This window comes from Pipistrellus hanaki, assembly GCF_964339955.1.
Source record: "Pipistrellus hanaki genome assembly, chromosome: 10".
Lineage (NCBI taxonomy): Eukaryota > Metazoa > Chordata > Mammalia > Chiroptera > Vespertilionidae > Pipistrellus > Pipistrellus hanaki.
Genome location: NC_140512.1, coordinates 11,812,594 through 11,835,133, shown reverse-complemented (window position 1 = coordinate 11,835,133; position 22,540 = coordinate 11,812,594). Strand labels below are relative to the sequence as shown.

At 41.0% G+C, this 22,540-nt stretch overlaps 1 protein-coding gene across 3 annotated transcripts in view; it reads left to right on the top strand.

Annotated features, from left to right (window-relative positions):
* The window catches only part of HECW1 (HECT, C2 and WW domain containing E3 ubiquitin protein ligase 1), a 99,610-nt gene that overhangs the window by 57,167 nt on the left and 19,903 nt on the right, over positions 1-22,540 (top strand). For 2 of the 3 annotated variants that reach the window (XM_084896921.1, XM_084896923.1), the window contains 10 exons: positions 3,043-3,144; positions 7,827-7,977; positions 9,349-9,491; positions 11,458-11,579; positions 12,892-13,077; positions 15,695-15,829; positions 17,053-17,158; positions 18,629-18,725; positions 19,583-19,666; positions 20,096-20,205. In XM_084896921.1, the coding sequence (XP_084753047.1) occupies positions 3,043-3,144; positions 7,827-7,977; positions 9,349-9,491; positions 11,458-11,579; positions 12,892-13,077; positions 15,695-15,829; positions 17,053-17,158; positions 18,629-18,725; positions 19,583-19,666; positions 20,096-20,205 (1,236 nt within the window). The remainder of the gene's footprint in view (positions 1-3,042; positions 3,145-7,826; positions 7,978-9,348; positions 9,492-11,457; positions 11,580-12,891; positions 13,078-15,694; positions 15,830-17,052; positions 17,159-18,628; positions 18,726-19,582; positions 19,667-20,095; positions 20,206-22,540) is intronic. The other variant, XM_084896922.1, reaches the window with a different exon arrangement.

Here is a 22,540-nt window from a genome sequence, read left to right as displayed (position 1 = left end):
TAGTAAATATTTTAGGCTTTGTGACTCAAGAGGCAACATCTAGTAACTATTCACACCCAACAGCTATTTTTTTCTAACACTTTTACATTTGAAAATGTAATAATGCTTAACTCAGAAACATACAAAAATGAATTTGGATTTGTTATTTGTCAACCACTGAAGCCTCTAGGGTATATTTTGACCACCTTGTTGGAAGACAGTCCACACCAGTTCATTGAAAATTAGCTCAGTCTACACTGTCCATTCCCTTATCTATCAGGGGAAAACTGCCCAGAAAGGTACTTCAGGGCTATAGCAGAAATCTTTGCAGTGCAACTTCTAAAGAAATGTCTACATTCCTGAATTCTGTAGGCTGTAAACTCGGAAAAGGTTAAGAAGCACCTGAGCACTTCCCTATGGTGATAACCAGGGGCCATAGGAAGATTCCTGAGAGGGACTGTTGATCTCATGAAAGCTGCACATGTGTTAGCATGTGACTTCCTTGCAGCCAGTCTTCCTGCCATCAGTAGTGAGTCCTGAGCTAAGGGTGTCAGCGTTGTGGATCTGTCCCTCGCTGGCATTTGCTCTAAGAAAGCAGGGCTTCGATACAACCCACTTAATATATGCATGTGGGCCCTGTTCTCCCAGTAGAATCACTATCGCCCCTTGCCCAGGTAGGTGAGTCTACAGCAGCTTATGGAGGATGTGGTCTTTATCTACTTTTTGTTTCTTTTCTCTCTATAAAATCCTCCTTTTTAAACCTCAACATAAAATGGTTTTTAAAAACTTTCTTAGGATCAAATTCTAAGAGCACTGTAATGTGATTATGATCTCAAGCCCTGGAGATTGGGTTTATTATATCCAGTCCCGCCACTTCTTAGCCATGATACCGTAGCCAAGTTACGTCACTGCTCCATGCTTATTAGTAAAATGGGTGTAAGTGTAGAATCTACCTCAAAGTGTTATGGGAAGGACTAAATGAGGATACGTGTAAAGCCCTCAGCCTCCCCTCCAGGGAGGCGTCTTCAGGGCAAATAAGCAGTGAGACTAACTTTTCAAGTGGAATATATTTCCCTCTTGAAAGTTCTAGAAGTTCTGAACTCTTGCTTTGTGTTTGAGGCAAGGGTGATTGTGTGGCACTTCAGCCTCTTGCTGAACAAAATCCTTTGCTTCTCCTGTGCGTTCCATCCTTTCAGCTGGCTGAGTGATGTCAGTCCTGTGACTGCATTTGCTTGGGGTTCACAAGCAGGTGGGGTCAGCTCCATTAACCCCTGCAAGCAACAATATTCCGTTAGCTTGGAGGAGTAATTAATCTGATCGGTTGAATTAATTACAGGAGGTAAGTTTGTGTTGTTGTTTTTTTTCAAGCAACTAAATTATTAATAAAAGCACAGAAGCTGATGACATAACAACTATACCATCATTTTTGGTTTCTGACGTGAAGCATATATAAAAACAGACATGCGTGTGGGATCCACTAAAAAACAGAGCACATCTTTGAAACAGGAACCAGTTCACAAGGATCTGTGCACTGATATGAGGGGCGCACACCTTCCCTGGCTTTTCTTAAAGTCTCAGAGACCCCCAAGGATTTGAGTAACAGAGTTTACACAAGAAGTTGTGTAATATATTTAAACTTAGAAGAACCCTTTGTTCCTAAATACGTCTCTTTTTTTGTTTTTCTGTTAGCTGTAGGAATTACACTGCTAAATTAAAGCCATCTAACTTCCTAATTAATTTATTTTACTTTTTATCAGTTCTATGGATCTAGAGTTAGGAGAAATAATCATCCTGTCCATGTATGGGCATTCTGGAAAATATTTGAAACTTGAAATGCCACAAAGGTCTTAACTGCTGTTTTTACCAGTCTCTCTCCTTTTTGACCTAAGGGATAAGGGAACACTTAATATTTGCATCAGCCATGAAGGACAGAAGAAGGAAAAGGTCTGGCCTTTGTCCTCTGGCCAATAGGGGCTATTGCGATAAAGCCAGGATCACGTGAGGTAGGAAGAAGAGGAGACACCAGTCTGAATGGAAGCTGTCTCTTGGCCTGCCGGCCTGTTGCTCTCCAAAGACCAAGAGCAATTACTTTTGCAATTGCTGGTGCTGTAGGCCTCCCATCCCCATGGCCACTCTACACACAGTGTAACCCAGAACCTGAGAACATCATGAAGCAGGAGCACCATTTTAGATCATTGTTCAGTTCATGATAAGCCTGACTGACGGTGTTATTAGATATGCCTGTAATAGTTGGGGCATGCATTCTGTGAATATGTTTACCTCTAAAATTTGTCCATGTTCGTCTCTCTTCTTCCTCCTATCTCACTTCTGTGTTTCAAGTTTTCTTGTCTCAGTCTTCCTACCTCGTATCTACTATCTTTGTCTCTTGTCCTTTTCTCTTTCCAGAACACTCTGGCTTTTCTGACTCTTCCTCAAAATAGCATGCAACAATCACGAAATCCCATGGCTCCTTGCTCCTCCACCCCCCAACCCCAACCGCTAGTTTCTATACTAAAGGAATTCACCTTCTTGACCAACCGGTTCCTTAACCCCATCTTGGAAAGACACCATCTAAGAGTTTCATTCCGAAAACAAAATCTGAAAAACAGCCTCTTGGCAGCCCTCTGATGAATATTCAAACAAGAGCGATACTTTTGCACTGGCCCACTGTGTTTTCATGGGACCTCAGAAATGCCGCACTTCCTCAAACAGGCCTATTTCTTTGGGCTCAAGTCAGGCTCTGCTAGTTTTCTTTCTGATGCCATCCTCCCATCAAGACAATTCAGGTGGTTACAGAATCAGACCTTGATCCTACATATATGATCTGTGTGGTATAGATCATAGTCATGAAGTGTTTGGCTATGTTCTTTGGAGGTTAAAAAAAAATAATTACCTCTGTTCCTTCATTGATGAATGACTGTGGTTGTAGTAAACTGACACAAAAATAGATTGCCCATTCTTTGGGATTTTTTTCTATAGCAGTTTGTTTACGGTCCTGCTTTTTTTTTAACACGTTGCCATAGCAATGAGTGAACCTGAATGTCTTGACTATCTTGTCCATAGGTGAATATCCTATACTCCATAATTCCCAGCCAGTAAACCAGCTTCCTTCCTTGAGGCCTGAGCATCATCACTACCCAACAATCGATGAGCCTCTTCCACCAAGTAAGCTTTATTTTTTAAACTCTATGCCTTAACTCTTCCCGCCAAACCTAAACAGGTCAGTATGAACTTGTGTGTAAACATCCAAACTCTCCCTCAACTCCACTATGGCACCTACTATAAAAATTGTTTGGGGTTTTTAACGAATGGTTTCAGGATGTGATTTAGAAAAGATAACCTAGTGCTCCTCAACTTCTGAAATGGAGAGCATTTCTTAATAAGTACTTGCCAACTGTACATAGTCCTTAAGTCCCAAATTTTACTATTTCATGTTTTAAAATTTGCAGTTCAAGATTGAATAGTCCTACTGTTCACCATTAGACCTGTTATGTAGCAAGCATCTCCATATAATAAAACATTTCAACCCATCAGGACCCATGAGCTTGCATTTTTCTTGCTACAGATTGCATTGATAGGTGACAGCCTCCGATTTCTTCTGTACTTCTTAGGGTTGTTCAGAAAAACATTGTCTTTTTTAGGAATAGCATTCAATATCATTTTCTCCTGGTATCTAACAAGTAATAATTATCCAACTAGTCATTTGAACTTGGGAAAACCATTTACTCTCTCAGAGACTCAGTTTTCTTATTTGTAAACTAAAGCTTTAATTTCCTCACTAAATGCCAGATTTGGACTAGGTAGTCTCTAGATGTCATTCTATCCTTAACCTTATGGTAATCCATTATAATGAATTTACAAGAAAGAACTGACACCCACTTAACATCACATATGTTCTGTAATATCTGTTTTGGTTTAGGCTTGCTTTTCAAGCAAAGATAACCTTTAAGACTTGATAAGTTCTGTAGATCTTTCCAGGATGCTAAGAATCAGTGTTTCCTTACATTCTGGTGCTTGTGCTTACATAAAGTGGTAACAGTTTTGAAAAGGAAAAATGCCTATCCTTTAACTCATCTATTCTTGCTAATGTGATACATTTTTCATTTACACCATTTTTCTCTGAGTCAGTTATAATTTATCAGTTAGAAAACAGTGAGTACCTTTAATATGTAGACATTTAAAAGAAAGCCATTTTTAAGGGTGGGCCAAGCCAAACATTATATTCTTTAACTATTGACATCTGATTGATTGATTGATTGATTGATTGATTTATTTGACTTATGGGTATTCCATAAATGAATAGTAACATTTCAGTGACATTATAGATACTTCCCAGCTGACACTTATCTGATAAATATTTATAGCATGTTTTCTTCAGGGAAGGAACACTTACCCCACAACAAATAATCTATCAATGCATGTTCGCATGAATTGACTTCCAACCCATGCAAGAATAATTACTAGTTATAGTAGATATTACTTTTAAAAATTGAATATATAAGTCTAATTCAAATAATTGCATCAGCAGGTTTAAATAATGGAAATAAAATTTCCAGATAGGTTTTGATTTTCTATTCGTGTGATACTTAAAAATATTTTAAAAGTTTATAGTGAAGCCTAATAACTGAATTTACTTAGATAGTCTCAAAGAGTACATGGATGATTTCACTTGAACAAATATTCATGGAGTCCTTACTCTGTGTGAGATATCAAATAGACAAAGGTCGCTGCCCTCATGGAGTTTACAGTCTAGTCTGACAGAGACAGATAATAAAATAATTTTTTTAAAGAGGAAATAATATAACATGTTTGAAGATGACACATGCTACCAAAAAACAAAAAACAAAAGCAGAGCAGGGTAAGGACATCTGGAGTTGTTGGGGGTGGCTGGTTTGCCATTTTAAATAGGGTGGTCAGGTAAGCTTCATTGAGGAGGCAATCTTTGATGCTAAACTTAGAGGAGGTAAAAGAGTAATAATCCATGCAAGTATTGAGGAGGGTGAGCTTTCTGGAAGAAAAAAAAATGACTGCCTGCCTAGTAGGTTTGAGGAACAGCAAGGAGACCAGTGTGTCTGGAGTAGGTGATGACATCAAGGAGATACTGGAACCCAGCCCAAATAGGGCCTGGTAGACCTCTTAAGGACTTTGGCTTTTACTCTGGATGAAAGGAGGACATTGTAGGGTTTTGAACAGAGAAGAGGTGTTGTCTGACATAGGTATTAAAGGTTTTCTGTGGTTACTGTGTTGGCATTAAATGTGAGAAGGAAAGATGGAAGTGTGAGACCCAACAAAAGTGTACTGCAGTGGCCTTGGTAAGAAATAATGGCGGCTTGGGCCAGTGGGGAGCCATGGAGGTGATGAGGAGTGGTCAGATTCTGGACATGTATTTTGTGGGTAGATTTGCTGACAGATTGGAGGTGATGTGTAAGAGAAAGATAGAAGTCAAGAAGGTCTTCAAGAATTTTTACCTGGAAGGATGGAGTTGCTTTCACTTAGATGGGAAGGGAAGGCTGCAGACAGAGCAGGTTTGGCTGGGAAAACTCTGAAGCTTGGTTTTGATAGTGTTATATTTGAGATGTCATCCAGGTAGTGATACAAGTAGATGATGGGATGTATGACTGAAATTCAAGAGAAAAATCAAGACTACAAACGTGGTATGAAATTGTTAAAGAAAAAAAAAAGGACAATTTTACTTTTGCTAGTATAGTAACTAAAAATTATACTTTATTAGGCTCTTGTTGTTCTTAGATTGCATGGAAAATATATAATTTAGTATATGATAGGTACTTCAGCTACAAATGAATTGATGAAAATAAGTCATTCTAACTTGCCCCAGCATCAGTAAGGTATCGTTTTTAGGAATTGTTTAGGCATCACATTGCCAAATCCAGCAGGTCATGCTGAGGCCTGAAGTTCCATTTGGAAATTTTCTCTTCATACAATATGGTTTATAAAATATATGAAAGTTAATTCTTAACAAAGCAACCCATAAAGTATGCTTATAAGCTCTAATTCTACTTTACTCTTCTTCTGAATATTTATAAAAGTGTATAATTAGCTCTATGTATTCCATATATTGACAGAAAGGCCTATCTGTCTGGCTTTTATCTTTTTATATTAGTGATTTGGAAATATTGAACCTTGCAGAGAGAAATTATTGCTGCACCATTCTCTAGGTGTGTGTTTTTTCCTTAGAGAATTTAGGAAACTAGAAAGAATCCTTTCTTTACCTTGAGTGCCTGGAGGGCAAGAGTATGTTACTCAGGGAATTGCCCTCAGGACCTGGCATGGTTTCTAGTTCATAGTGAATGCTCAGAGGAGTTTGTTCAACTGAGTTGAATAGCACAATACTCTTTTAAGGTTAGTACTTATTTTTGTTGTTGGATTCAAGAAAAAGGAAGTGTCTGATTGCTACTAGTTTAGGAATCACAGACATTAAAAAATTTTGGTTCAAGATTAATTAATTATCTAGTAGTTACATATACACACAATTTTATCAACAAGCTCACTTTACTAGTACTAACAGTTGATAGCTGGGTTGTCTAGAATTTAATTTTAATCAAAACCTTCTAGGCTTTGTTTATGCCATCTGACTACATTTTTCCTTTGTTTTGTTTTCCAAGTTAAATTTGGTGTTTTCTAGTATTTTAATTTTCTTCAGACATTTTAGCAATTCCTCAGTTAAATGTCAGGCATAAGCAAAATATTCTCAAACAAATATGCCATGCACCTATAAAATCATAAATATATTGAGTTGTTTTTTTTAAAAAAAAATTGAGAGTTGCTATGTCATTATCTGAATGATAATTTTTCAATAGAATTGTTAGTATCTGATGTACTCCCAGAAGCTATGGCTTTTCTCACCTAAAAGGCTGAATGGTTTCCCTCCATTTGCAATTATTTTTGCTTTTTCTTCAGTCTAATTTTTCAGCATGATTTTATCATGAAGCTAGTATTTCCACCACATTTTTACATGTGGACTCTAAAAGCTTTGCACAGTTTGGTATAGCAGATGTTGCTTTTCCATGTTCAGCTCAGATATGTATATCTTACTGCCAGCTCTTCCAGCTTTGAGGACTTTTTCATCTACCCCCTCCCCACCCAGCCCCTGCATCTATTACGTAGCATATAACTATGACTCCACCCTTGATTTGGCTATTGTTTCGAGAAGCAAAGGAACTCATATTTACCTTGGGCTCCCTCTACTGTTTGGGATGCTTATTTACCAACCAAGAAGTATTTAAAAGATTGATGTTTGTTAATAGTTGTTATCAATTTTGGTCAAGAACTATGTGGCAGCCACAGTGGGTTTAATATACACTGTCAATTTACAACTTATCAAAAGGATGGTTTGAAATCCTAGATATCAAATCTCTCTCAAGAAAAATGACAATCAACTAAAATTGCCAAGTATTAGATGGAGATCATCTAAAGTTGCACGTACAGTGTTTCATAGCTATAGTTAAAACTGGTTTTAACTACAGTCTTCTGTCATTTGAGTAGCCAACAAGACTGACAGGATGAAAAGATTTAAAGAAAGGAATAAAATAAACATTAGACATTCTCTTTAGAAATTATTAAAATTTAACATAGGTCATATTTGAGGTACTATAGTTACTGTTTACAATGGCCCAGCAGAGAATATGAACCCAGTAGGCCCTTTTCTGGAATGTCAATGCCATTCCAATGCCTCAGACGTTGTGTGGATAGGGGTCTGTGGATAGGGTTGGCTTCAGCTAGTAACCAACGGTGAGTTCTAACCGTAAAATACCTGGAGGTGGCATCTGTTTCACGTGGATCAATAGTTTGTCCTTGGTTTTTCATTTTGCCTTTCTATTACATGCTAGACTGGGAAGCTCGCATTGACAGCCATGGGCGGGTCTTCTATGTGGACCACGTGAACCGCACGACCACCTGGCAGCGTCCCACTGCAGCCGCCACCCCGGATGGGATGCGGAGATCAGGGTCCATCCAGCAGATGGAGCAACTCAACAAGCGGTTGGTGATCAACACGCCCAGAGCCCCTATGAGCCAGAGTGAAAGGAGAATGGCAGCTAAAGAAAACCCCGTGGCCCTCTTCTGCTCAGATTGCATGGGGAGGCTAGAGATTAATTTTACATCTTAAGAAACTCATGCATAGGAGGTATTTAGGAAGCCAGATTTAGAATTTGGTGGCAAGAGATGAGCTAAACCTGAGAGTCATTTAAAGGTGGGGAATCCTCTGAACTTCTTGATGGCCCAAGTTTGAAAATAGGTGTGCTTAATCAAGAGGCTCACGGAGTCCCACGCCCCCATCGTAGGTATTCACCGAGGGTGTCAGTTTTCCATGAACTCTGTAGAATTTGTATGCCAGATTATGCTTGCAGGCACATTTTCTGCAGCTCAAGTTGGAGAACTAATTCCATTCAAACTGCTGCCAGTAGCAACCAACCAGGTGCTCTCTGCCTCCCTTCAGCTGGTCTCCTAGCCCTGCCTGAGGTCCATCGCCGAGCTATTCAGAATTCTCCAAGGGTGGACTCTCTGGGACATGTTATTTTCTCTATAGTTTCTCCCTAACAAGTTCATACTCTGATTTCAAAATATACTTTACGTGTTTCCTCATCTGTGTTCACATACCTCTTACACATCTAGGAAAGCTTTTTCACATCACTAGAGTCATGGTTTATATAGAGTTCCGTCTAGACTATGTGGGTTTAGAGTGTGATATCATATTCTAGTTTTCTATTTGACCTGGAGGTCCAGGACAGAGCCTGGGCAGATTGGAAGAGTTAGTCAATATTTAATACAAGATACCTGGCAAAGTGGCTAACTGGCTGGCCAACTGACTAAATCCCCAATTTGGAAAGAAAAATAAAGTGTTCCTTCAAATAATCAGAAAACATTTGTCTGCCAAAATATTTTATTTTTTGCCAGCATGATTTTATTTCCACATACCTGCTGGTCATATCAGTTTCTTGTCAAGTAAAAGTAAGTGGGTAGAACTACTCTTCTAGTTTGTTATTACAATAATATAGAGGTAATTTGATATTTTAATTGTAACATTTTAAGTTACTTCCCATGGCTTTATTTTAGACTTAGCCAGGGTATAGGCTATTTTTTTTTTATAACTCATTATTTATGTTGGTGGGTTTTTTTCTTAGAAGTCACCATACTTGAAACTTATCATATCACACAAAACAAATAGAAGTGAAACCATCCAGAGACACTTGTCTTACTAATTGTTTTGGCTCTCTTGTGGGAATGTTAAGCATTTTTTCCCCAGACATCCAAGACAACATTTTCCAGATTTCCCCAGTAATCTGATTCGTAGCACCAGCCCCAACCAATAAACAAAAGTTAACTCTTGTCTTTCCATTTTCTGATGCAAAGGTATCAAAATATTCAGCGAACCATTGCCACAGAGAGGCCAGAAGAAGATTCTAGTAGCCAAAATTGTGAGCAAGTCCCAGCAGGAGGCGGCGGAGGAGGTGGTGAGAGTGACTCAGACACTGAATCTTCCCAGTTGAGCTTAGGTATGGGAGGAGGGGTCCCTGACTCTGGGATGGCGTCCCGTGGCTGTGTGACAGAGTGTGTGAGCCCCTAGGAGCATGGCGCTGTGCCCTCGGGGAAAGAAAGCAATGGGATGGATGGAGGTCAGGACAGAGGAGAAAGAGGCAAGGAGCAAACCGAAGTTTCCCACAGGGAACTAAGGAAGAAACGGGTTCACATAAAGAGAGTGCCAGCACTATGGCTTGGGGACATGAGGCAGATGAAGCCTGGGGACTCAGAGCTGGGTTTGCTATGTACTTGTGCATCAAGGCAATTTTTTCAGTGTCTTAATCATTTCTAGTTAGGTGAATTTACTTCTTGTAGTCTGTGGATTTTCTACTTATAAATAAAACATGCAATCAAAATGCATGCTCTACTTCAAAAGAACCACACTATAAATGGGAATAATTAGTTGTTTGCTTTAGGAATAAAATATGGTTCCCCTTGAGGGAGAAACCTGGGAATAAAGACATTTTCTAGATGTGGTTATGCATATCACCCAAGAGCCTTTTTTTTTTTACCAAATATCGTAGGGTAGGTGGCCATCAGAGGTCTGCTTGTCATTTCTTGGAACTCAGATGAGGATATTCAAAAGGCATAAGAGACTGGCTTTCACTTTTTAAACATGTGATGACATAAGAGGATCACCGTGACATACAAATAATCCACTTTTTAAATTTGAGTTGTGATACAAATTTTATTTGCAAAAATAAGGCTCACGAGATCAACCAAAGGACTTGTATGCATGCATATAAGCCTAACCAATGGATACCTTCACCTGGGGTGTGAGAGCATGAGTGGGGAGGTGGCGGGGGGGAGAGGTAATGGGGAAATAATGGCACATATGTAATACCTTATTCAATAAAGAAAAAACGTCAAAAAAAAAAAAAAAACAAGGCTCAGAAAATAGTCTGAGCAAACAAGCATGTGTTTTCAGTCCTCCCAGCTCTTGGCTCTGTACAACCATGCAAAAGAGTGGACACTTCCATGCAGTCTTTTGAATGCACATAACACAGTTCTACCAACGATTTTAATTGCCTTCACTTTATTCATTTTACCAGATATACTAACTTAACTGGCTAGTTTAGGATTTTCTAGTGTTAATTTCTTGGTTCAGCCTTCTGAGAGAGATTTGGTAAAGTCATTGAGGAATTAGAAACATGAGAAAAGAAGGAGCAAAGAAGTTTATTTCTGGGTTTGGTATCACATATGTTGGCATTTGTTATGTAACAACCCACCCCAAAGCTTAGTAGCTTAAATTCACATTATTTTCCAATGGTCCTGCAGATGGGCAATTTGAGCAGAGCTCAGCCAGGGGGTTCCTCAGGTGCCACTGGGCTCCCCAATCTGTCCTTGGTCCGCTGTCCCATCAGCCATGATCTGTCTGCCCTGCGAGGGCCTCGTCTGGGGCCGCTTGTTCCTGCTCCCCATGGCTTCTCCTCTTTGTTCTCACGATGGTGGCAGAGTGCAGAGTGGGAGTTAGGGACACAGAGGCCTCTTGAAACCTTGGCCCCAAGCCTCTGGTAAATTGTGTTCGTTAAAGCCAGACACACGGCCAGCTCGATTCAACACGGGGAGAAGCTGCAAAGTCTCATGGGAGGGGGGAAATGGTAGTCCTCTCTGCAAACAATCTATCCTACCTAGGACTAGCAATTTGCAAAGAAAATGTTAAAAAGTAATTAATTGGCATAAAAGGGATGATATTCAAGGACTTGAGCCTAACTGAAGTTATTCAGAAACACTCCTAGAAATCACGGTTCTTCACTGACATACACAAGGTGATATGACTCCCGGTCAGATCACTGACTCCTAGTCAGTTTACTGTGAAAAGCAATAGTCCCCTCCGCTGTGCGAGTAAAGGTGTGAGTGCTGCTGGTGTGCAGAGGAGAGTGCTGTGCTTGAAGTGACTTTCTTTCAATGCGCTCCGTGCTTTCGCTTCACCTTTTCCAGATCTGAGGAGAGAAGGGCCCCTTTCTCCGGTGAACTCACAAAAAATCACCTTGCTGCTGCAGTCGCCCGCGGTCAAGTTTATCACCAATCCTGAATTCTTCACCGTACTGCATGCCAATTATGTGAGTGCTCTAACAATGCAGAGTGAGCCTGGCCTGGCTTCCATCAAAACCAAAAGCACAACTTTGCCAAGTTGTTTGATACCTGAAAGGGGGTAGAATTTTAACCCCGGCGAGAAAAAAGAAAACGGCTCAGTCCACTCTTTTCACTCCGTGCGTTTTCCGAAAAGGGAAAGAGCTGGACTGGGACCTGCTGCTTACTCTTCGAATTTTTGTCGGCGTCAGTGTGTTAGCGCTTTGGTAGGAGTGTGGGAGAAAGGCTGGGGGACTAAGACTCGAAAATGATTCACCATCCTAGTGAGAGATGACGAAGGCCTGCTAAGTCAGGGCTGGCCTCATGGAAAGGAATGACTCGGTTCAGGAGCCATTTCTGTGTAGAATCAATCCCAGTGCCTTGACCACTGTGATTGCGGGGGGCGGGGGGGGGGGGAGGGGGTTTGAGGACTCAGGGAAGTCTGAGTCCTTTTTGCTTTGAGCACCTGAGTGAGGTGGTGACTCCATTGGGCAGGTCCGGTAGTTGAATGAGATGACAGTTTGTGTCATGGAAGGAGGAGATCGATTTTAGCAGGTTACATGTGAGAAGCCGCTGGGACACTCAGCTGCCCTGTGTGCGGGCCTGAGTGCTGAAGGGGGATAAGGATGCCAGATCCTGGGCACCAGGGGACTGGGCCAGCGGGAGCTATCCTGTGCCTGCTGGCTCCAGCTTTCCTTTTATCACATGCACACAGCATTCCCGTGAGCCATAAAATCCTCATTTGCACAATTAGAATTCTTGATTTTTTTTGTTTTTCTCATCCCCTTCCCCTCACATACAAACATTTCTACAGAGGAATCAAAAGAGGTATGGACCCTGAAGTCCTGCCTTAAATGCCAGGAAGCTTAAATTAATGCTCTTTGTTGTAGACAGCTAAAGGAGCACAGGCAGTCTTGTGCAGTCAGAGAGGATCCATGGAGGAGAGAGAGAAGAGAGACTCAAAGAGGTCAAGAGAGATTCAAAAAAGCAGAGTTGCTGAGAGAGGAAGGAAGGAGGAGGGAGGTGAGCCTTTGAGATGCACAGGGAGGTTGACTGTGTCCAAGGCTGAGGAGCAGCAGGGAGAGAAGGGATCGCAAACAGGTCCACGTGTGTTTACAGCTGCTCACTTAATTTCTTCGCGAGATTTTGCTTCTGAGGTTGCCTCCTCGAGGCTCACCATGCATAGCTGTTTAGAAATCACATGATAGCACATGAAGGTTCTCAAACTGTGCTTGATCTGTGTTGTTTTTTTTCTTTCTGATCCTCCACTCCCTACCCCAACTGGCTCCGACCCCGTCTCAGAATGCTTACCGCATCTTCACCAGTAGCACCTGCTTAAAGCACATGATTCTGAAGGTCCGGCGGGATGCACGCAACTTTGAACGCTACCAGCATAACCGGGACTTGGTGAATTTCATCAACATGTTTGCAGACACGCGTCTGGAATTGCCTCGGGGCTGGGAGATCAAAACGGACCAGCAGGGAAAGGTGAGTGGGACTGTGTGGCCCTTCCACCAAAGGGGCTCTTACCGTGAAAGGGAGGACACTGACAGTGAGGAGGGAGGTGGATGAGGAGAGAAGAGCCTATGCACCTGGGATGTGCCATTGGCCAGCAGGAGGCAGGGAGGAGGAGCTGTCCTGAGCATTGGACGGTGTTTAGCAGCATCCCCGGGTTCTGTCCACGGAGCACCCCCACCAAGTTTTGACCTTACTCTATGCCCCCCCGGTGGGCAAAATCACCCCCATTTGAGAACTGTCTCTATCTCTTTAAATTTAGGTTTGGACCTTGAAACCAGATTACTGTTTTGCCTCCCTAGACAGCTAACTCTCAGAGAATGAAATTATTAGCTTAACGGCAGTGACGTGATTAGATTACTCACTGTGATTTCCCTAGTAGGCTGTCAGTTCTCCTTAAGACAGCCTGGCAAACAGCAGTGGGCCACATTGAGTTTGTGGCGTGTTAACTGGCTTGCATTGTGCCTTTGTGTGACCTTAACCAAAACTGGTCCTTCCCAGCAATGCGTTAGAAGCCTAGCTGAGTTTGCTAAAGTGAGGATGTTTTTTCTTCATCATCATCATTCATCTCAATTTATTTATAAGACAGGCCAACATTTACTAAAGAAACGTCCCCGTGTAATCTTTTGTGAACTTTGGTGGAGAGAGCCTCTCCCTCTTTTAGGGTCAAAGGAATCAGAAGCTTCACCAGGAGACATGTCTCTCAATAGCAAACTGAATTACTCCATTTTTTCCCCTTTGTGATTGTGAGCCAGCGTTGACGTGCCGGAGTGGTACTGTCATAAAAACAGTACCACCGGGATCTATAAACCCTTTCCGACAAACCGATTAGCATGCCTCAGCACCTCAGTTCTCTAGATTGTGTGAGGAAAGACTGCAAGTCCATGAGTATAAGGAAGCTCTATGACCAGCGCCTCTGTAGTCAGGGATGAATGAGGATTGAGGGATTTTTCGTGCAGCAGAAAAGCCACCACAGCCACAATCTGCTCCCCAAGTTCTCACTTACTAGATGTGGCCTCCTCTGGGAGAATGACAGCGATGTATATACTGTGAGGACTTGCTGGGATGTGGTGGGGTGGGAAATAAAGCCTGAGCCAGAACAGAAAGTAGAGGATCAGTGCCAGGGTGCACCTGCCAAGCTCAGTGGTCCACGGTGGCGGCCATGATTGCAGTTATTGTTTAGCCAAGATGCCAGGAGACACCACGATGAGTCAGTGAACAGAAAGGCAGTGTTTATTATTCAAGAGCACACACTCATGCAAGCCATTTGCCTATCCTTGGATTTTAAGAATGAAGCGCTCCTATCGGGAAACAAACAGCAGGGGCCCAGTGGAATGCAGTCAGCCCTGGTTATCCATGGCATACACTGCCTCCTACTCATCGCTGAAGCAGAAAGCACAGCAGCTGAGACATGCACCTAGAGACTGTCTTTATTCCATTGCAAAGGCCTCTTTTATCATATATTAATTGACTGTATAAGTGTGGGTTTATTTCTGGGCTCTTTATTCTGTTCCATTGGTCTACATGTCTGTTTTTATGACAGCACCATGCTTTTTTTTATTTCTATAATCTTGAAATATAGCTTAATATCAGGTAGCCTCCAACTTTGTTCTTCTTTCTCAGGATTGCTGTGGCTATTTGTGGTTTTCTTTTGTTATACATAAGTTTTGGGGTTATTTGTTTTAGTTCTGTGAAATACAGAGTACTAAAAGTAATCATTATGCATCCATTGGTATTTTTCAGAGTACTGAAAGTAATCATTATGCATCCATCAATCTGAATACTACATTTATTAAAATTCTATGTTAAAAGGAAATTTGATAACTTAAGGAAATGCTTATAAATTAATAGGCAAAAAGATTTACAACAAAATTATTGTTAATATGGGAAAATATGTATATATGTGCATATGTGTATATTTGCATAGGAAAATAAAAAAAATTGGAAAACAATACCAAAACAGCTCACCCAGTGTTGCTCAGTGGTTAGGCATTGACCCATGAACCAGAAGCTCATGGTTCAATTCCCAGTCAGGGCACATGCCTGGGTTGTGGGCTCAGTCCCCAGTGGGGGATGTACAGGAAGCAGCTAATGAATGATTCTCTCTCATCATTAATGTTTCTATCTCTTCCTCTCCCTTCCTCTCTGAAATCAATAAAAATATATATTTTATTGTGTTAGTTGGGATGACATAAGTTATTTTCTTTTTACTATTTCATCCTTTCAATTTTTTTTATCAGTGGGACTCTACTAATTCTATATTAAAAAGCATTTTTTAAAAAGTAAAGTCCTATAAAAGTTATTAATCACTCTTTATCCATCAAAGGCTCTATGTAACCTATTTTGCATATGAAATAAAGTGTTGTTGTTACTACTGTGTAACTTCACAGTGTGAAGTGTTCATGGGTGCTATTGCTTCATTCAACTACTGAGCAAACAGATGCACTGTGCCCGGTTTTCCATCTAATTTTGAGTAAATAAAAAAAAAGAGAGACAAAAATAAGCATGATGCCTTGGCCCCGTAGCATTCCCTTCCATAGTTCACTTCACTCTGGCTCCTTCTCAGCTCTTTCCCCTGGTCTGTCTGCAGTCTTTTTTCGTGGACCACAACAGCCGAGCGACCACTTTCATCGACCCCCGAATCCCTCTTCAGAACGGCCGTCTTCCTAACCATCTGATGCATCGCCAGCACCTGCAGAGGCTCCGCAGTTACAGCGCTGGAGAGGTAACGCCGTCCCCGCCCTCCGCTCCCAGGCCCACACTCTGCCTCTGTCTGTGGAGCCAGAACCGTTTGTAAGCGGCCACGATCTGGGAGACATGAACCAGGCACAAGGAGTGCCCTGTTCTCATCCCAGCACGTGCTGTACTGGTTTATATCTCTTTCATTCCCTGTGCTTACCTGCTACTGAGCCAGGAAAGGCTGCCCCCTCTCCTAAGCTCACAATCATCGCCTTTCTGAAATACTGTCTCTATATCCCATATTCTTTCCTGTCCTCTTTTCTCAAGCCAAAACTCAAAATACAGTCCTTTTCTACTTTCATACAGTTTCTGAGAATATGATGAGAAAATCCATTTTTATGTCCGAACGTCTTTTTATAACATCAAGAGGTGAGGGCACTGAGAACAATTTCCCATCAAACAGCTTTTAAAGTTGAATTTTAGAGTGAGGCAAAAAATGAGAAAACGGACAGAAAAAAAGGAATATCTGTGTGGCCCCCTTTAGAGAATCACTCCAGGGAGAACCACAGTGTGCATACACCTCAGAAGAAACTGGAGAAATAACTATCTACCCAAAAGCTTTCGGAAAGCAAACATAAGTCTTAAACGAAGAGCTGGTGTTGGTGTGTCATCGCTTGCTTTAATGAAAGCCTGGTGTGCAAAACAAGATCGTTACATTTCCGAGGAGTCATCTGTGTACTCGGAGAGACGCAGCTATTTCCAATCTTAGGTATCATCGTTTCAGGACACTACTGAAAACACACACATAAAAGGTGTGTGTGACCATGCAGAGAGGAAGTATTACATATCTCCAAGTGTTATGTGGGTGTCGAGTCCCCCCAAACACCAGACACTCAGCAGGAAACAAGCTCACAGACTGTAGAAAGCAGTGCCCCAACTTCCCAGCTCAACACATAGCCCCCCTGTCTGGTGGCAGTTTTACAGTACTTCCAAAAGTGCTAGGCATGAGATGATAGTGTACAAATTCAAAATTCTGTATCAACTTGAAATAGGTCATTTCAACTTATTTAAAATGCCCAAGCTCTTTAATATTATAAGGCAATTTCAGTATTATTGTAAGGTAATTTCATATAATAAAAAGAAACTGAGTATTGGAGACATTTCATTGCCAATAAAATGTATTTCAATGTAATAAGGGCTATCTATGACAAACCCACAGCCAACATCATACTCAATGAGCAAGAAGTAATCGTTTTATTTTGGAATTAGGCCTCCGATGTCTGTAGAAACAGAGGAGCCTCTTTGTTGGCCCGGCCAGGACACAGCCTCGTAGCTGCTATTCGAAACCAGCATCAACATGAGTCATTGCCACTGGGTATGTATCATGCTTTTAGAGCCCCTGGGTATTCAGTAATTAACCTTGCTTTTCTTATTGTGAATCCTTTACTACAGTATTGAGGATTCTGTTGAGTTATTTTTCCTTCTCTTTTATGGCATAGTTTCCCCTCCCTTCATGTTTGTACCCGTTTTCCCCTCCCCTTTCCTTCTTTTCCCTTTCTCCTTCCTCCTCGCTTTGTCCTCTCTCATCCCTCACCTCTTTCTTCCCTAATATCTTCCAGACTCACATTTCCCTTGTTCTTTACTGTACTCAGTGATTTGTTAGCTAAGTCCAAGGGAGCATAATTTAATGAGGTCATGAATTTGTTGCTGTTAGATGCAGTTTTTAAGTTAAACCTCTCGTCCCTTGTGTGTATGGGGATAAGTCGACACAGTCTTGATTTCTAAACTCAACTGCCTCTTTTCAAAGCACATGCCGCTTGTATTAGGGGGTGGAGGTGGGAGGGGAAGGTGAGAGAGTCTAAATGGATTTGGATAGTTCCATTATCACTCCCAGAAATCAATTCATGGCCACAGGTCATAAGTATCAAGTGCTCGGAAAAATATTTATTTGAACTCATAAAGAATCTTGTGCTAAAATAACTCTGGCAAAATGACCAAGAGAATTTATTAAAAAGACAATAAGACTTTGCTTGTAGGAGAACTACTTTATATTTTATCTGTTCACACAGTAATGAGTTAACACATGGTTAAGTTTCTGGAATATTAAGATGATTAACTTAGATTGAGTTCACTTTTGGTGTGATTGTTTAAAAATAGTAATGCTGTTACGTCATGGACATCTGCCGGGTCTTCAGCAAGGCTCGGGCTCTGCTCTTTCCGGGCCTCTAAAAGCAGGTGGGGTTCTCCTCTCCCCCTGATCCGGCCCTGAGCCCTCCCACCAGGGGGCGCGCATTTAGGACTGTGGCAGGCATGAGCCAGAGGTGCCAGGGGTTTTCTAGCTGCATGTGCTGCTTGCGTTTCCTGGGACCTAAGAGGCTGGCAGCTGTGAACTGCCCGATTTCGTGCTCATAAAAAGAAAATGAATGGGCGGTGGCAGTGACGTTGTCAGCTTGCTGACAGTGACTGGGAGAGTGCCCGAGTTGAATCCTGGTTTCAGAGAAGTGAGGTGTGGTGGTGGTGGTAGTGGTGGTGGGGCGGGGTGTTCATCTTACAACTGACTGAAGAGAGCCATCGCCTTAAATGTGGTTTAGTTTTCAAATTCACTTGGAAATATCATTTTATTGGTTATTCTATCTAATTAAAGAGTAATATTCAAAAAAATTAAAAAAATAATGCTGTTATATCATTGGAAACACCCTCAAGAGCTTACATTTTTTGATGCATTGCTACCTGCCCCTTAAACTTCTCAATTAATTCTCATATCAAGCAGCCATCTTCCAATCACTAGAGAAATCATCTGTGGTCTGCAGACTGAAGCACAACTCTGCCTTTTTGTCTGTTTCAGCATATAATGACAAGATTGTGGCATTTCTTCGCCAGCCAAACATTTTTGAAATGCTGCAAGAGCGTCAGCCAAGTTTGGCAAGAAACCACACACTCAGGTAGGGGCCAGTCCACCACCCGTATAACTCTAGATCTCCTCAGCTAGTTTTCAAGATGGGAAAACACCTCTCTGGAGAGACAGAGCAGAAGGCTTTGATGTTTTTTATCCATGCATTTAAGCTATAATTTGAATACTCAAAATGAAGGAGCCAGAGGGTTCTAATGTTCTCGGAAGTGTAGCAATCAGCAATAGTCCTATTGTCAGGTTACATAGGATTCAGGATGTTGCTAAAACGATGATTTCCATTGATTTGGAAGGAAGCACTGAAAGGGAGCAAAATACTTTTAACTTAAAAGTATTTATGTAAAGCACCATATACATTTTTGAAATAAAATTATTTAATAGTAAATCATATATAAAATGGACCTTCTTCAAAAAAAGCAAACAAAAAAGTATCATATATGTTCCAATTCTCCTAAAAGTATCATATCTGTTCTGTTGTTTATTGGGGACCTATTTGAATAAGTGTCTCTGGAAATCTAAATCACTTCATTTGGAAGGAATAGTCACAAAAAGTGATAAAAAGAAAAAATATCTCCTGACGCTAAATCCCACTTTCTCACCAGGAGAGTTAAACGCCTCTATTTCAGTTTACTGTCCAGAATTTCAGAAGCTGGCAATGCATGGATATTAAGAGCGTTCCCTTGTAATCTTAATTCTACCTCACATACGGACTAACAATTGTTAGTGATAATAACCAGCGAACTTTAAATACCAAGAATATTAGTATACATGACACTAATGAGGACATCCCTGTTCAGCCCACAGTGGAAGAGAGAGAAAAAGGGATCAGAAAAGGATTCAGTCCTTGGCTGCTGAGTTCGTGTGTAACTCTTCTTTTCCACATTATTCTAGGGAGAAAATCCATTACATTCGGACGGAGGGTAATAATGGACTTGAAAAGCTGTCCTGTGATGCAGATCTAGTTATTTTGCTGAGGTAAGAGGCTAAGCCTGGAGCGATTCTGGAAAAGCATCTGGAAAAGCTGGCCTGGGCAGTTCTTCACTTCAGCCCGGCTGACACACACCATTTGCTCTAGAGGTTTCTCGTGACCGTGCCTGAGAAGGGCCCCCATCCGGTGGTGCATGCCATCCATTGCCTTCTTTTCATTGACGGTTCAGGTAGCAAGAGCTGAATATAGTACTTGATAGAGACTTTGATGTAGTATTAATTAGGGTTTAAAATAACAGAGAGAAAAAATAACACTGAGAATGTGCTGGGATGTGCCTATCTCTTAAATACTATGTAGTGTGCAAATGTGAGTGTTTTTGTTGCTTTGTGAGGACTGTAACAGCCGTTACCCTAATTCATGAGGACTCTCTCATGGACAGAGAATAAACTCTTTTTTTTTTTTTTCATACTTTGCAGTCTCTTTGAAGAAGAGATTATGTCCTACATCCCCCTGCAAGCTGCCTTCCACCCCGGGTACAGCTTCTCTCCCCGCTGCTCACCCTGCTCCTCACCTCAGAACTCCCCAGGTAAGTGGGAAGCTGGCCGTGTACCCCCTGTAAGTGGCCACCTGTGTTTCTACCAGGTGGTGGTGAAAGAAGGACAACTGTGTGCTTGCCTATCTCTCTGCCACCTGTTTTTGTTTTTGTTTTAAATATATTATATTGATTTTTTTTTTTTACAGAGAGAGAGAGAGAGAGATAGAGAGTTAGAAACATCGATGAGGGAGAATCATTGATCAGCTGCCTCTTGCACAAGGTACATGCTCTTGATTGGAATCGAACCTGTGACCTCTCAGTCCACAGACTGATGCTCTATCTCCACTGAGCGAAACCAGCTTCAGCTGCCACCTGTTTTTGTAATGCCCCAAGACTTGAATTCATTTTACTTTCCAAATAGTTTGATTTTGATTTTTTTTTTTTGCAAAACCAGTATTTCATGATGTGAATAAATTATATGAAATTTAAATTTAAATACCTATAAATAGAATGTTAGTGGAACCCAATCATACTTGTTTAAGTATTTTTAATGGCAACTGTCATACTACAACAGCAGGTGTGAGCAGTAATGACAGAGACCATATGGCCCCAAAACCATATACTATTTACTGTCTTTCTGCCAGACCCCTGCTCTAAACTTCTATTACATTCCAAATGCATTCTATAAGAACTTAAAAGAGGCCCAGCTAGTGTGGCTCAGTGGCTGAGCATCACAGTCCGATTCCTGGTCAGGATATATATACCTGGGTTGCAGGCTCAGTCCCAATGTGGTGAAAGAGATAGCCGATCAATGATTTTCTCTCACAATTGATGTTTCTATCTCTCTCTTCCTCTCCTTTCCTCTCTGAAATCAATTAAAATATATGTTTTTTAATTTAAAAGGGAAGAGCCCTTTATGAAACCTTCATCCTTATGACTCATAATGTTAATAGATGCCAATATTGGCAACTTTTCTCATGTTGTAAAGATGTTAACTAGGATATATGGTTAGTAGGGACCACCATACGTCCCCAGAAAGATGCCAAAGAGTTTTCTTACATGGTATGAAATGGTTCCCCTGAAGTTTTCTTTATATGTTAGAATGAATTTACTCCTGATACAAAGAAATCTTTGTCAATATTTTTTATTCCCAATGAGGAAATGTATATTAAACTATTTATGGAAAAAGGAAGATACTATTTTCTATGTTCGTCAAAACAATTAACTTAAGTAAAAACCATACCCCCAAATATGACCAGATATTGGAGACTTTCCCTCCATTTGTTAGTTAGCATTATCACATTGTTGCAGGTCTTGGGGTAACCCAATTTTTATATAACTTTAAAAGTAAAGGAAGTTCGTTTGAAAAATCTGGTAACTTTTTATCTCACAACCTCAAGAGTCAGGGTCCAGGTTTGGCTTCTGAAGTGGATGAAAAAATTCAGAAGAGAAACAGAATTTAGCAAAATGCTCTGTCCCTCAAAAAGGGTGTGTCGGCACCTGTCAGAATGGCCAACATCAACAAATCAGCAAATTACAAGTGTTGGCGAGGTTGTGGAGAAAAAGGAACCCTCGTGCACTGCTGGTGGGAATGCAGACTGGTGCAACCACTGTGGAGAACAGTGTGGAGTTTCCTCAAAAAACTGAAAATGGAACTCCCATTTGACCCAGTAATCCCACTCCTAGGAATATATCCCAAGAAACTAGAAACACCAATCAGAAAGGATATATGCACCCCTATGTTCATAGCAGCACAATCTACAATAGCTAGAATCTGGAAACAGCCTAGGTGCCCGTCAGCAGATGATTGGATCAAAAAACTGTGGTACATCTACACTATGGAATACTATGCTGCCATAAAAAAGAAGGAATTCTCATCATTTGCAGCAACCTGGATAGAACTAGAGAACATCATGCTGAGTGAAATAAGCCAGTCAATGAAAGAGAAATACCACATGCCTCACTCATTTATGGATATTAAAAAAATATTATAAACTGACAAACCAAAAGATAGATCTAAAGACAGTAAAGCAACAAGTAGACTGTAAAATTACAGCGGGGAGATCTGGGGGAGATAAGAGATCAACCGAAGGACTTGTATACATGCATATAAGTACAACCAATGGACACAAAACTCTGGGGAGGGGGGGTATGTATGGGGGGGGGGGCAATGTTAAAATATGTACACAGATAATAATTTAATTTTTTAAAAAAAGCAAAAAAAAAAAGGGTGTGTCGGTATCACGCAATACTGCTATAGGTCGCTAAAACTAGAATGTTTTTTAGTTTGACTCCTCCAAGTCATGTTACTTGAAACTGTCTCTTAGAGGTGTTTTTATTGTAAAACTCAGTTTTTAAGTCAGTACTTCTCTGTTGTTACTTTCTC